The sequence below is a fragment of the Microcaecilia unicolor genome, chromosome 1 (assembly GCF_901765095.1).
Source record: "Microcaecilia unicolor chromosome 1, aMicUni1.1, whole genome shotgun sequence".
Lineage (NCBI taxonomy): Eukaryota > Metazoa > Chordata > Amphibia > Gymnophiona > Siphonopidae > Microcaecilia > Microcaecilia unicolor.
In genome coordinates this window covers 301244773-301258844 of record NC_044031.1, presented here as the reverse complement: position 1 = coordinate 301258844, position 14072 = coordinate 301244773, and the positions used below count along the sequence as shown (strand labels likewise).

General features: G+C 47.9%; 1 protein-coding gene across 1 annotated transcript in view; it reads left to right on the top strand.

The window, feature by feature from the left end:
- PHLPP1 (PH domain and leucine rich repeat protein phosphatase 1) overlaps positions 1–14072 on the top strand; it is a 588343-nt gene that overhangs the window by 358459 nt on the left and 215812 nt on the right. Inside the window, exon 4 of the mRNA XM_030207564.1 lies at positions 1534–1700. Coding sequence (XP_030063424.1) covers positions 1534–1700 — 167 coding nt within the window. The remainder of the gene's footprint in view (positions 1–1533; positions 1701–14072) is intronic.

Sequence of the window (14072 nt, the reverse complement as noted above, 5' to 3'; positions counted from 1 at the left end):
CACACTTCCACTGCTTAGTTGACAAATACTGGCTGAAGCTGGCTGTACAGAACTATATAAAGCACAGCTCATTAGTTCTCTTTTTCTCCACCTGCTGGTCAATGGGCATAAGCCATTAGTTCACCTTAGCCCTGCACCTTAAACAGATGAGAAACTTCTCCTCTGGCCCTTACCAGAAGGCATGCATATGGCTTTTTAAATTTAATTTTAATAATTTCCCATGGTTGCTAAACATGCTAAACAAGGAGAAAAATCAGATGCAGCAAAAAGTATTGCAACACTTCTATACATTATAAAAGACCAGAATAAAAATAAGTCTTAAACAATTACATTACAAAACTCATCAATTATAAACATTAAATCAAAATAGACTTTAAGGAAAAAAAATCTATAAATATACAGTAAGACATCTTGATCCTAACGTAAAGTACGGTCTTAAGCTAATATCCCAAATATTTATATACATCTGATCAGATTAAAAAGACTTGGTGAGAGTCTTAAGGACAGAGAGTTTGTCCCAAGTTACCTTACTAACTGTGCTTGTAGTGTATTTTGTTACAGCAAGTGTTATATTCTACTATTCTACTTTCAGATCAATTTACAAAATCTTGGTACAATAAACATTTGCTGTAGTATGGCAATTACTTATAAAATTGTTTTATAGCATTGCCTTCTTAATTGCAGGCGTATTTATTCTTTTCGTTTCTTCTGAAGTTGTGTTGGAATAATCAAACCTGAAGAAGCTAGGCTCTTTTTTTTAATGGTTTTGTAATTTCTCTTGGTGGATTTCTTAATAGCAGTACGGTGTCCTACTGGGCCACAAGCAGGTATACTTAGAATAGATGCTGGGTAACACTGATACGAGCCATAAAGTAGTGTCTTAAGGGTGTGCTTATATGTATAGCTTATATGCTGACCAGGAAGGCTAAATTAAGAGACAATCTTATGGACTTGGAATAACTCAGTGACAGAAGATAGTTTTGCATTTATGCTAGGACTCTTTTTGAATAGTCGTTTTAAGCTCTGACCACTAGAAATTCCTCTCCTGATGGTTATTTTTTCTTCCAGCTTAGCACACAATTACTTTGCTACTATTTCTGTGGTTTAATACAGACTTTGATTGTAGTCTTGTTCATGATAGAAAGTTTATAAAAGAATAGTAATAAGCAGTAGTTTTACATGGTTTACGTATGTGTTAGTATGCAGATTCATGAAACACCCATCTGTTTTAGAATTGCTGGGCCAAAAGAGGCAAACACATAGGCTGATTTGAATCAGTTACCAAGTGAAGCTAGGAAATGTAGTGATTGTCCTTTTGCAAGATGGTGAAAATCTGGCTGCTTGATTTTGTTGAAGGGCGTCTTCAGTTTAGGGTTTTACTGGTTGAATTGTGTTGATGTCTGGTGGTGCTTCTATTCTACAAATGTTTGGGGTAAGTTGTTGTTTTTTTTTTTAATGTAATGTCATAGCTATCTAGGGGAATAAGAACTAAATAAAAAAGCAACTTAAATGTTGTTTTTTTTTTAATTTCAGGTTGCTTCACAGCGTATCAGCTCAGTGGATCTCTCGTGCTGCAGTCTGGAGCACCTTCCTGCCAACCTTTTCTATAGCCAGGACCTTACGCACCTGAATCTGAAGCAGAATTTCCTGAGGCTTAACCCTGCACCCTCGCCGCACAGCGAGCTCCGTGACCTTCAGAGGTAAGGGCAGCCTTTTCTCATATTGCTTTAGTGTCGAGCAGGGCTGTGGAGTTGGGACACCAAACTTTTGAATCCAACTCCTCTATTTTTCTACTGTCTGATTCCTACTATGTATAGTAAATATAAGAAAAACTAATTACAGAAACATAGGCTCCCCAATATTCAGCTGGTAGTGGGGCAGCGCTTGAACTGCCCACTGCCAGTGTTCAACCCGGATATTAGATGCCGGGCTGTTTTCGGTGACCAGTATTGAATATCCAGGTTTTTCAACACCAGCTAGTGCATGACCAGTTAAGTAGATAGTCAGACTTAACCGGCCATGGCTTAATGGGCAAAGATAGGCCTGCATTTTATCTGGCCTTATTTGGCCATTAAGCCTGACTGGTTAAGTTTCAAATATCAGGACTTAACTGGTCAAACCCTCGGAATGCTCCCAACATTGCTGGCTTTATTTTTAGAGCTAACCGGGAATTCTCCACAGCAATAACCTGTTAAGGACCTCTTTTATCACTGTGCTAGTGGTTCCCATTAACCAAAACAGAAAAGAGATGTGGTAGAAAAGTCCCATCCAAAAAACCCCCTGGCTCCACAGGGTCATTTCAGGGAAAACCTCCAGAGACTTGCCCCTCATGGAAAGCAGAAACAAATCACTGGAGTGGAGCCCCCAGGAGGCCAGTTGCTGAGGCCTGGCACTGCAGACGGCAACTCTTGCTGTTGGAGACCTAGCTTGGATTTTTTGTGTGGAAACAGAAACTGCCCCAACTTCCAGGTCCGAGGCCTCCTGCGGGCAAAACTTCATTCCCTTCTCTCGAGATCGAATCCTGTGTAACTACCCATCACAAGTGAACACCAAGGCAAATGGGAACTGCCATCTGTAGTGCCCACTTTCCTCTCTTAATTTTTCAGTGAGGCAATGCAGTTCACCACGGCATCTTAAAGTAGAGGCAGCCACATCTTGATATAGTGATAAAGTGTAGTAGGTGTTCAATATAAGTGGATCCTTTTTGCAGGCCGCTCTCATGACCTCCTCTTTCACTTGAAAATTGTAAAAGCAAGCAGCAATATCTCTAGTAACATTTTCACGTGCTTTCCTCAGTGATCTATGGGCGTGCAGTAGCTCAGTCAACTCTGCTGGAATTTTCTCTCCCTCCTCAGAGAGAGAAGGAAGCTTGCCAGACACTGTACCACCAGCTCGCAGCTTCATATTGTAAATAAAACAAAAAGTTTGTGAGAAGTTTGTAAGGTATCTTTTTTTTTTTTTGTATACAAAAACGATTGTTTTCTCAAATGCAATTTCACAGATCTCTTCAAGACCTTTATAGATTAAGGCTGGCATTTAAAACCCATTAAAGTTTACCTGGATAACATCAATGTTCTTAATGAACAGTTTGTAAATTACTGCTGCGCACTGCTTTTCAGAAGAGAAGACAGAGTGCTCACCTTTAGACTGATATTTTCATTTTTGTTCATTACCATGTACAGCAGGGCTGGAAGATGCACTCATTTTTTGTACCAGTGCTTAGCAATTATTACAGCCCTTGCTTTCTAGTAATTAGTTTTCCCTCATTTTTGAACTGCCAGGTAGTAGCATTATTTTTCCCTGAAGTGGTTGACGCTATTTAGGGGTGTTTTCAATAAGAAAACGGTCATCTAGAGATGTCCATTGGTCCCTACTATCATGCTTTTTTTTTGTTTTTTTAACCTTTGAGGACAAACGGGTACAATCTGCCACAGAAGTGGATGAGGTCACACAATAGTGCTAACATAGACTATCCTGGAGGGCTGTAGAGAAGCTTGGAAAGTGTTACTGGATATGCATGTGTCCCGCTCTCCCACCCCTCCATCTGCACACCATATTATGGAGCCTGTAGTCCTTTTTATCATTCTCTGTGACAGTTGAATCCATTTCTCTGATGAGAAATATCAGTGTGTTTTGTGATCAGCTTTCCTCAGTCTGCTTCTGGTCTTTTGATCTCAGTGAAGTCCTTATAGTTTCTAATTTTTTGGAATGCTTTAAGTTTGTTTCTACCTCCTCCCATCTCCTATGCAGCCTTCTTACCCAACCATTTTTGAATTTTGATTGTGCTTCTCTTTCCTCCTAGTGACCAAAAGTTCCAGTGGCTTCAAGCATTGTTTTTACTGCAGTTCAAAGATGTCCACTATTGTCCCTGAAATTTCTATGGTCGGTTTAGGGCTAGACCACAGTGTGCCTGCTTGTGGTATTTGCTCAGATGTTACCCGGTGCCCACAGAAATATGTTCATTTCTATTACCTGTCTGTGGTAATGTGCTCTTCCATACTGGACTTAGTGTTTACTAATGGAGAGTGTGTTTCTAATGTTATAGTATGTGATCATCTGGCATCTAGTGATCACCAGATGGTGTGGTTTTATATTAAGACTAGCCGTTAAGCCCGTTAAAACGGGTGAGATTTGTGTTTTGCAAAATGTAATAATTCTCACCTCCATCCATCCATGTCCAGCAAACCTCCTCTCTCCCCTGACCTCCCCTCCCCCGATCCATGTCCAGCAACCCTGCGCTCTCCCCTGCCCTCTCCCCCCCCATGTCCAGCAGCCCTCCTGTGTCCCCTGGCCTCCCCCGTCCACAAACCCTGCTCTCTCCCCTGCCCTCCCCCCCCATGTCCAGCAGCCCTCCCCCCATATCCAGCAACCCTCCTCTTTCCCTTGGCCTCCCCCCATATCCAGCAACCCTCCTCTTTCCCTTGGCCTCCCCCTGTCCACCAACCCTACTCTCTGCCCTGCTCTTTCCCCATGTTCAGCAACCCTCCTTGCCGCTGCTCTCGCCCCCCTCCATGCCGGGCCCCCTGCACTGACATGAGAGCGCCTCTCACCTCCGTGTGAAAGTGCTACAGGCAGCAGCAGATCGCTCTGCTACTGCCTGCAGCGCTTCCACAAGGAGGTGAGAGGTGCTGTCATGTCAGTGCAGGGGGCCCAATACGGAGGGGGGCAGGAGCGGCGACGTCGGGGATGGGGGTGGGTGGAGGTTGGTGCACTTGCAATGTTGCTTGTCTCCAGGCTCTAGCAGCAGCGTCCGTTTACCTCTCTGTTTCACCCTCTGACGTCATCACATCTTGACGCGAGGGTGGGACAGAGAGGGAAGTCTCTACTGCGCATTTGTGGGTGAGTCGGTCACTTGTCATTTATATAGCTAGATAGGTGTGGAGAGGTTTCATTCAAAAGTTAAGGTTCTAGACTTAATAAAACAAAAAAATCAGATGGGGATTATCTTGAGGCGTTGTCTGGGTGGGAATATCTGGAAAAAGTTGGAAAGCAATGGGCAAATTGAAGAGTATACATCACAGAGTACTGATAGAGTCTTTAGAATCAAGCATGGTACTGGAAGATTGGAGAGTAGCCAATGTAACACTATTTTTTAAGAAGAGTTCAAGGTGATCCAGGAAATTATAGACCAGTGAGCAAGATGTTGGTGCTGGACAAAAAGAATTACAGAGCATATGCATGAACATGGATTAATGAGACAAAGCCAACATGGATATAGTCAAGGGAAATCTTGCCTCACCGATCTACTACATTTCTTCAAAGGAATGAATAAAAGTGTGGGGTAAAGGTGAGCCAGTCGATATTATGTATCTGGATTTTCAAAAGTCATTTGACAGAGTACCTCATGAAAGACTCCTGAGGAAATTAGAAAGTCATGGGATAGGAGATAATGTCCTATTGTGGATTAAAAACTGGTTAAAAGATAGAAAACAGAGTTGGGTTAAATGATTAGTATTCTCAATGGATACTGGGATTCCCCAGGGGTTTGTGCTGGGACTGCAGCTTTTTAACATATTAATAAATTAGAGATGGGAATAACTAGGGAGGTAATTAAATTTGTTGAAGTTATTCAAAATGTTAAATTGTAAGAGGATTGTGAAAAATTGGAAGAGGACCTTATGAGACTGGGTATCCAAATGGCAGGTGACGTTTAATGTTAGCAGTTGCAAAGTGTTGCATGTGGGAAAGAGAAACCCAAACTATAGCTACGTGATGCAGGGTTTCACATTAGGAAAAGGATCTAGGTGTCTTCATTGATGATACTTTGAAACCCTCTGCTCAGTATGTGGTGGTGTCTAAGAAAGCAAATAGAATGTTAGGAGTTATTAGGAGAGGAATGGAAAACAAAAATGAGAATGTTATGTCTTTTTCCTTGTCATCAAGCAGATGCAGCCATTACAGATGGGTTGTGTCCATCAACCAGCAGAGGGAGATAGAGAGCACACTTTTTTTCAGTGCCTCATACCAGCTTGCTCCACTGCCTCTCTTCAGTATTCTCTATCTCCCCTAGCAGAGTGGCTGCAGCTTCTTCGAGCTCCATCTAAAATCTGCCTGGAGGTTGCTCCTGTGCTTTTGCCAGTTGTTAGCAGGGGTGTTGGAGGCTATAGCAGCTTCACTTTAAAGGCACATAGGTTCGCCCTTTCCCTGCCTTACCCATACCTCCGTGGATGTGGACACATTGCTTAGCTTTCCCTGTCCTTCCCCACCAACAGTGGATGCAGGCACATAGGTTCGCCCTTTCCCTGCCTTTCCCACTCACCTGAGTCTCCGGAGTTCTATTTACCTCTGCTTTCCTCACAGCATTTAAAAAAAAAAGGGAACAGAGGTTTTTCCTTGCCTTTTTCTGTGGGACCGGAGCTGTGATACTCGGTCCAGTGAGGTAAGAGTGTTTTCTGACTCCTCCGGGGTGGGCCCGCGATCGGGGCGATTTTGGCGCGAACCGCCATTTTGAATTTTACCGCCGTTTTCGACGATGGCTGCGGAGACAGTAAAGCGCTGTTCCAAGTGTGGCAAGCGCAGGTCAGCAGCAGGGCTCTGTAAATCGTGCTGTACAGACGTTAGAGCTGGCCCGAGCATGGCGAGTGACGATTCTTTGCGCTCTGAACTGGCAGCGGGCGCCATTTTGAATTTACCACATGGTGCGACCTCCGCTGAGACGGAGAGTCCTGAGCCCGGGGGGAGGCCTCGGAGTGAGGCTGATATGGGAGCTACTAGCCCCGGCAGAGATCCGGGTGCCCAGGGTGAGTTTTTCTCCCCTGATTTTGTCTTATTAATGCATAAAGCATACATGCTTAAAAGAGCTCTCCCACAAAGCCCGGCACAGGCCTCTTCTAATGCCCCCCCCCCCCCCCCCCCCCGGTGGATTCTAGCCTGGGTATGCTCTCTGAAGCGTTATTCCCTGATAATTGGCAGAATATGAAGCGCAGAAGGGCTCATTCCCCTTCAGAGAGTGCTGCACCTCCCCCCCCCCGTGGTCGGGCTGCAAGGATTCGGAGGACTCTGGCAGGTCTTCATGGTCTGAGGAGCCAGAGTCTGGTGCAGAAGTGACTCAGGATCTGGACGATCCCTCCACGGTGAGGATTTTCCACCGTGATGAGCTGCCAGCGCTTATTTCTGATGCCCTGCAGGCTCTCTCTATTGAGGACCCTGCCAGTGGCACAGCCTCCTCTGTGAATCCTAGGATGGCTAGTACCAAAAAGCCTGCTCGAGCCTTTCCTTTGCATGACTCCATCCAAGAGCTTATTTCGGCTCAATGGGCTGACCCCGAGGGACCTTTGAAAGTTTCCAGGGCTATGGGGCAATTATACCCTCTGAGTGAGGAGCATATGGCTCGCTTTGCTATGCCTAAAGTGGATGCCCTAGTCACAGCTGTGACAAAGAGAACTACCCTCCCTGTTGAAGGAGGTGTTGCCCTGAAAGATATTCAAGACCGTAGACTGGAATCAGCACTTAAACGGTCATTTGAAATTGCAGGTGTCACTATTCGGGCGTCTGCATGCAGTTGTTATGCTGCTAGAGCCTGCCTGGCTTGGTTGCAACAGGCAGTGGAACAGCCCGGTGATGGAGCGGAGCCCTTTTCAGATGTGGCTCCACGGATGGAGTCGGCCTTGTCCTTTCTTGCTGACGCCCTTTATGATATTGTCAGAGCTTCGGCTAAACACATGGCAGTAGCAGTGGCGGCTCGCCATCTTCTTTGGCTACGGCATTGGGCGGCGGACATGGCCTCTAAGCAAAGGTTGGTGAAGTTGCCCTTTCAAGGCCTTCTCCTGTTTGGTGAGGAGTTGGAGAAAATTGTGAAGGGCCTGGGTGAGGCTAAACCCCAGCGCTTGCCCGAAGATAGGCCTCGGCCTTCCTCTAAGGGTGCGGCGGTCCACTCCTCTTACAGACCTCGCTTCCGTGAAGCTCGAAGGTACCGCCCGGGGCGTTCTGCTGGGTTCACTTCTCGTGCCCGTTTTCAGCAGAGGAACTCCTTTCGCTCGGACAAACGTTCCACAGCCACTGGCTCAAGGCCTGGAGTTGAGGGGCGACCCTCTCAATGATTGTGCGCCGGCCTTCTCCTCGAGTCCTGTCATCGGAGGACGTCTTTCCCTCTTTGCCGAGGAGTGGGCCAACATTTCCTCAGATCAGTGGGTCTTGGACCTGATCGGAAACGGTTACAGAATAGAATTCGACGCCCCTGTAAGAGACGTGTTTCTGGAGTCCCGATGCGGTTCTGCCGCCAAATGGGCGGCGGTAGAGGAGACTTTACAAGGTCTGATTCAGATAGGGGCCGTGTCCCCGGTACCTCCCGCCGAACACGGCTGCGGCCACTACTCCATCTACTTTGTGGTGCCGCGAAAAGGAGGGTCTTTTCGCCCTATTCTGGACTTAAAAGAATTAAACAAGTCCCTGAGAGTGCGGCATTTTCACATGGAAACCCTGCGCTTCGTCATTGCGGCGGTACAGCCAGGAGAGTTTCTCACGTCTCTGGACCTGAAAGAAGCTTACTTGCACATTCCAATTTGGCCCCCGCACCAGAAGTTTCTGTTTCTGATGTTTGCGGTGATGGGAAAGCATTTCCGGTTCCGGGCCTTGCCTTTTGGCCTCGCCACAGCTCCCCGCACCTTTTCGAAGGTTATGGTGGTAGTAGCTGCCTTTCTAAGTCGAGAGGGTATTCAGGTTCACCCATACCTGGACAACTGGCTCATTCGAGCAAACTTTGCTGCAGAGAGTCAGCATGTAACAGCCAGAGTGGTCTCAGTACTTCAATCTCTGGGCTGGGTCATCAATTTAGCCAAAAGTCACCTGACCCCCTCGCAGTCTCTAGAATATTTGGGGGCCAGGTTCGACACAGCCTCGGGGTATGTGTACCTACGGGGTTGGTGGTTGAGAGGCTAGGATGGGGGAGGGCAGACTTATACGGGGTCTGTGCCGGAGCCGGTGATGGGAGGCGGGACTGGTGGTTGGGAGGCGGGAAATACTGCTGCACAGACTTATATGGTCTGTGCCCTGAAAAAGACAGGTACAAATCAAGGTAAGGTATACACATGAGTTTATCGTGGGCAGACTAGATGGACCGTGCAGGTCTTTTTCTGCCGTCATCTACTATGTTACTATGTTACCCGAGCAAAGGTGGTGCAAGCTTCAGAATCAGGTCCGTCTGCTCCTGAGGATGCCCCGCCTGCGAGCTTGGGACATTGTCCAGTTGCTTGGATCGATGACAGCCACCATGGAACTGGTGCCCTGGGCAAGAGCGCACCTGAGACCTCTACAGTATGCTCTACTCCAAAGATGGTCTCCAGTATCTCAGGATTACCAATGCAGACTCTCTTGGCTCCCTGCTGCCCAACTCAGCATGGAGTGGTGGCTTTCAGACAGCATGCTGTGGCGAGGAATGCCGCTGGCGCTTGCCTAGTGGTGACAGATGCCAGTCTGAAAGGCTGGGGCGCACATTGCAAGGGGAAGCATGCCCAGGGTCTATGGACACCCGAGGAGTCGGAGTGGTCCATCAACCGCCTAGAGTTGAAAGCGGTGTTTCAGGCGCTTCTGGCCTTTCAAGTGACCCTGGAAGGATTGGCTGTCAGAGTGATGTCGGACAACACGACAGCAGTGGCCTACATAAATCGACAAGGCGGCACTCAGTGCAGAGCTCTAGCCGCACAGGCTGAACAAATTTGCCACTGGGCCGAGCTGTATCTACAGTTTCTGTCGGCAGCTCACATTGCAGGTCAGAGCAACGTGCAAGCCGATTATCTAAGCAGGCATCAGATCGATCCAGCGGAGTGGGAACTTGCAGACAAAGTGTTCCTGTAGATATGTGCCAAGTGGGGCAAGCCCGTGATGGATCTAATGGCGACAAGCTCCAATGCCAAAGTCCCGTGCTTCTTCAGCAGACGGAGAGATCCTCGCGTGGCGGGGTTGGATGCCTTGGCTCAACCCTGGCCTCCGGGCCTACTGTATGTGTTCCCTCCGTGGGCCTTGTTAGGGCGAGTGCTCCTGCGGATTCGGCTGCATCCAGGAGAAGTGGTTCTCGTCGCCCTGGATTGGCCCAGGAGGCCTTGGTAAGCGTACCTCCGACAGATGCTTGTAGAGGATCCCCTTCAGTTACCTCTGGTTCCCAACCTGTTGTCACAGGGTCCAGTGACCATGGAGGACGCCGGCCGATTTGGTCTTATGGCCTGGCGATTGAGAGGGCGCAATTGAGAGGCAGAGGCTATTCCAATAAAGTAATTACCACTCTCCTGCAAGCCCGCAAGCGTTCCACTTCCGTGGCTTATGCCAGGATTTGGCGCCAGTTTGAAGTCTGGTGTGCTTCCAGAGAGATCACACCCCTACGGGCTCCTGTCTCGCCGATTCTGGACTTTTTGCAGGATGGTGTACAAAAAGGCTTGGCCTATAATTCCCTGCGGGTGCAAGTGGCAGCATTGGCCTCCCTGCGTGGCAAGGTTGAAGGCGTGTCTTTAGCTGCTCATCCAGATGTGGCACGGTTTCTTTGAGGGGTGCTTCGGCTCCGTCCTCCCGTGCGTGCGCCTTGTCCAGCTTGGAACCTGGGGCTAGTGCTGAAGGCCCTTCATGGTGCTCCCTTTGAACCGCTTCGGCGTGCTTCAGAGAAAGATTTGACACTGAAGGCCATCTTGTTAGTGGCCATTACTTTGGCGAGATGGGTGTCAGAGCTCCAGGCGCTGTCCTGTAGAGACCCTTTTCTGCAGTTTTCAGAGTCAGGGGTCACGGTTCGGACCGTGCCTTCCTTCTTGCCTAAGGTGGTTTCAGGGTTTCACCTAAACCAACCTATTTTCTTGCCCTCCTTTGTCTACTACTACTACTACTACTTAACATTTCTAGAGCGCTACTAGGGTTACGCAGCGCTGTACAATTTAACAAAGAGAGACAGTCCCTGCTCAAAGAGCTTACAATCTAATAGACAAGTGAACGGTCGGTCCGATAGGGGCAGTCAAATTGGGGCAGTCTGGATTCACTGAACAGAGCTGCAGCACAGCCAGTTAATCTGTAAAAAAGGTGGATTTCTCAAGAAAAACTGGTAAAGAAGGCTGCCCCTCTAACAGAGAATCAGGTCACACCCACTAAGTCGAGGAGGAGTTTCCAGAATCTTTAGGGCAATTGCACCTGTTGGACGTGCGCAGGACTCTGCTGCAGTATCTGCGAGTTACTAACTCTTTCAGGACCTCTGATCTGTTTGTTTTGCTATCAGGTCCTCGCAGAGGGTCTCCAGTGTCTAAAGCCACTATTGCCTGCTGGCTTAAAGAATCTTATCTTTTCAGCTTATTTGCTTGCCGGCCGGTCTCCGCCTGATGCCTTTAAGGCGCATTCCACTAGAGGAATTTCCTCCTCTTGGGCTGAAACTGGAGCACTCTCTCTTCAAGAGATTTGTAGTGCAGCAATATGGGCTTCTAAGCTCTCTTTTGCCCGACATTACAGGCTGGATGTGGCTGCCAGGAGGGACGCACATTTTGGAGCGCAAGTGCTGGCGCATGGTGTGGCTTGTTCCCACCCTATCTAGGGTTTGCTTTGATTCATCCCATCTGTAATGGCTGCATCTGCTTGATGACAAGGAAGGGAAAATTAGGTTCTTACCGTGATAATTTTCTTTCCTTTAGTCATAGCAGATGCAGCCATGATCCCTCCCTGTCTGATGCTATCTGCTGTAAATCTATTTCATGTTCTGTTCGTGTTTCCTGGAGATTCCGTCCTTGGGAGAAAGTCGGAAAACAGTCTTCAGGATTCTTGTTCAATTAAAGGAGGTTGACTTAATTCCCTCCAGTTTCATGTTTTGGAGGATGAGTTTATTCCCTCCAGTTATGTCTCAGTGGAGGATGAGTTTATGCCCTCCGGGAGGATGTTTCATTCCCTCCATTCTGAGTTAATACCCTTTGTTGTAGGGCCATCGTTCGCTGTGAGGAAAGCTTATGTTATTCCCATTGCGGTTTGCCATACTGCTTTGGAAGCTTCAAATACTGGAGAGGCAGTGGAGCAAGCTGGTATGAGGCACTGAAAAAAGTGTGCTCTCTATCTCCCTCTGCTGGTTGATGGACACAACCCATCTGTAATGGCTGCATCTGCTATGACTAAAGGAAAGAAAATTATCACGGTAAGAACCTAATTTTCCCGTATCACTTCATGGTGTGACTGCACCTTGAATACTGTGCGCAGTTCTGGTCACCATATCTCACAAAAGATATAGTGGAATTAGAAAAGGTACAGAGAAGGGTGTCAAAAATGATGAAGGGGGATGGGACGACTTGGTGGAGCTGAGGGACATAGAGGAGACCTACAGGGATGTTGTAGAGAAGTCCCACCTCCAGTCTGGTAGCCCCTGTGCTACCTTGGAGGAGGGAGGTCTCCTAGAAGGAGAGCATCACCCTGGTGAAGTAGGAAATACTCCTGTAGCCAGGACCTGCCCACCAGGGGATGTACTATCCTCTCACACTGAGGATATGTCTCCCAAGTTCTGCCCAGGAGGGGGGAAGGGTTAGGACAGCTGTTGGTGATGCGATCTTTAGGCATATAGATAGCTGGGTGGCTGGTGGACGTGAGGATCGCCTGGTGACTTGCCTGCCTGGTGCGAAGGTGGCAGACCTCACTCGTCACCTAGACAGGATTTTAGATAGTGCTGGGGAGGAGCTGGCTATCTTGGTACATGTGGGTACCAATGACATAGGAAAATGTGGGGGTGAAGTTCTGGAAGCCAAATTTAGGCTCTTAGGTAGAAAGCTCAAATCCAGAACCTCTAGGGTAGCATTTTCTGAGGTGCTACCCATTCCATGCGCAGGGCCCAAGAGACAAGCAGACCTCCGGAGTCTCAATGCATGGATGAGACGATGGTGCAGGGAGGAGGGTTTTAGATTTGTTAGGAACTGGGCGACATTCTGGGGAAGGGGGAGCCTATTCTGAAAGGATGGGCTTCATCTTAACCAGGGTGGGACCAGGCTGCTGGCATCAGCATTTAAAAAACAGATAAAGCAGCTTTTAAACTAGAAACTGGAGGAAGGCCGACAGTCGCTCAAAAGTGCATGGTTCGGAATAAGGTATCTTTCAAAGATATCGCCAAAACAGGAAAGATAGGGTATCTTGATAGGTTGCAAAAGAGACCATAGTAGATCAGGTGCCCTTAAATAAAAATCAGACAAATGATTGCAAATTAATACTGTCAATTCTCCGAGGACAAGCAGGCTGCTTGTTCTGACTGATAGATGACGTCCACAGCAGCCCCAGGAACGGAAATCTTCCTAGCAACAAAAAGTTTGCTAGAGCATTCGCCATCTTCCCGCCCGTCGCGCAGGAGTCCTGCTTCAGTTCTTTTTTTCTCCGTGGTAGAGAGTGGCTGCTTGCAGTCTCTCTCTGTGCCCACTGAAAGAGCCTTCGCTTATTTTTTCGCAGATCTTTTTTTGTTTTTGTCTTTTCCCTCATTTTCTTTTACATTTGTTGTTTTCCTTTAAAAAAAAACAAACAAACCTTTATTTCTTAGTTTTAGGTCCTGTTAAGTTTTCTTTCGCTTCCGACACGGGCCTCGCGTTTCTCATTTTTTGTGCCTTCATTTTTGGCATAATTGAGAACTTTGATTTCGCCACCGTTATTTTTCCGTCCATGTCATCGAGGACGCCCAATGGCTTCAAGAAGTGTACTCGGTGCAGCTGGGCGATCTTGGGTACTGTCCCTCACGCCTGGTGTCTTCAATGCCTTGGGCCCGACCATCGCCCAGATGCATGTAAGTTGTGTCTTAGCTTGAAAAAGCGGACACAGGCGTCGAGACAAGCCTAGCGGGACCGACTTTTTGGAGCTTCGTCCGGTTCTTCGACATTGGCACCAAAGATGGCATCGACTTCGGGAGCGCAGGTAATGGCTGTCCGGACACCACACGCTGGGAGCAATGAGCCGTCGAGTGGGTCTCCACCTGCCTCAAAGACTCCTGCTGTGCAGGCTCACCGGGACCAACCACTCTCGGACCCGACCCCGAGGAGGCGTGTGGATTCCATGTCCTCCTCGTCGGTACCAAGGAGTATCAATGAAGTGCATCGAGCGAAGGCGAAGAAGCATTGTCATCGGTCTCCTAAGAATGGTACCGGGAGCTCCGGGGT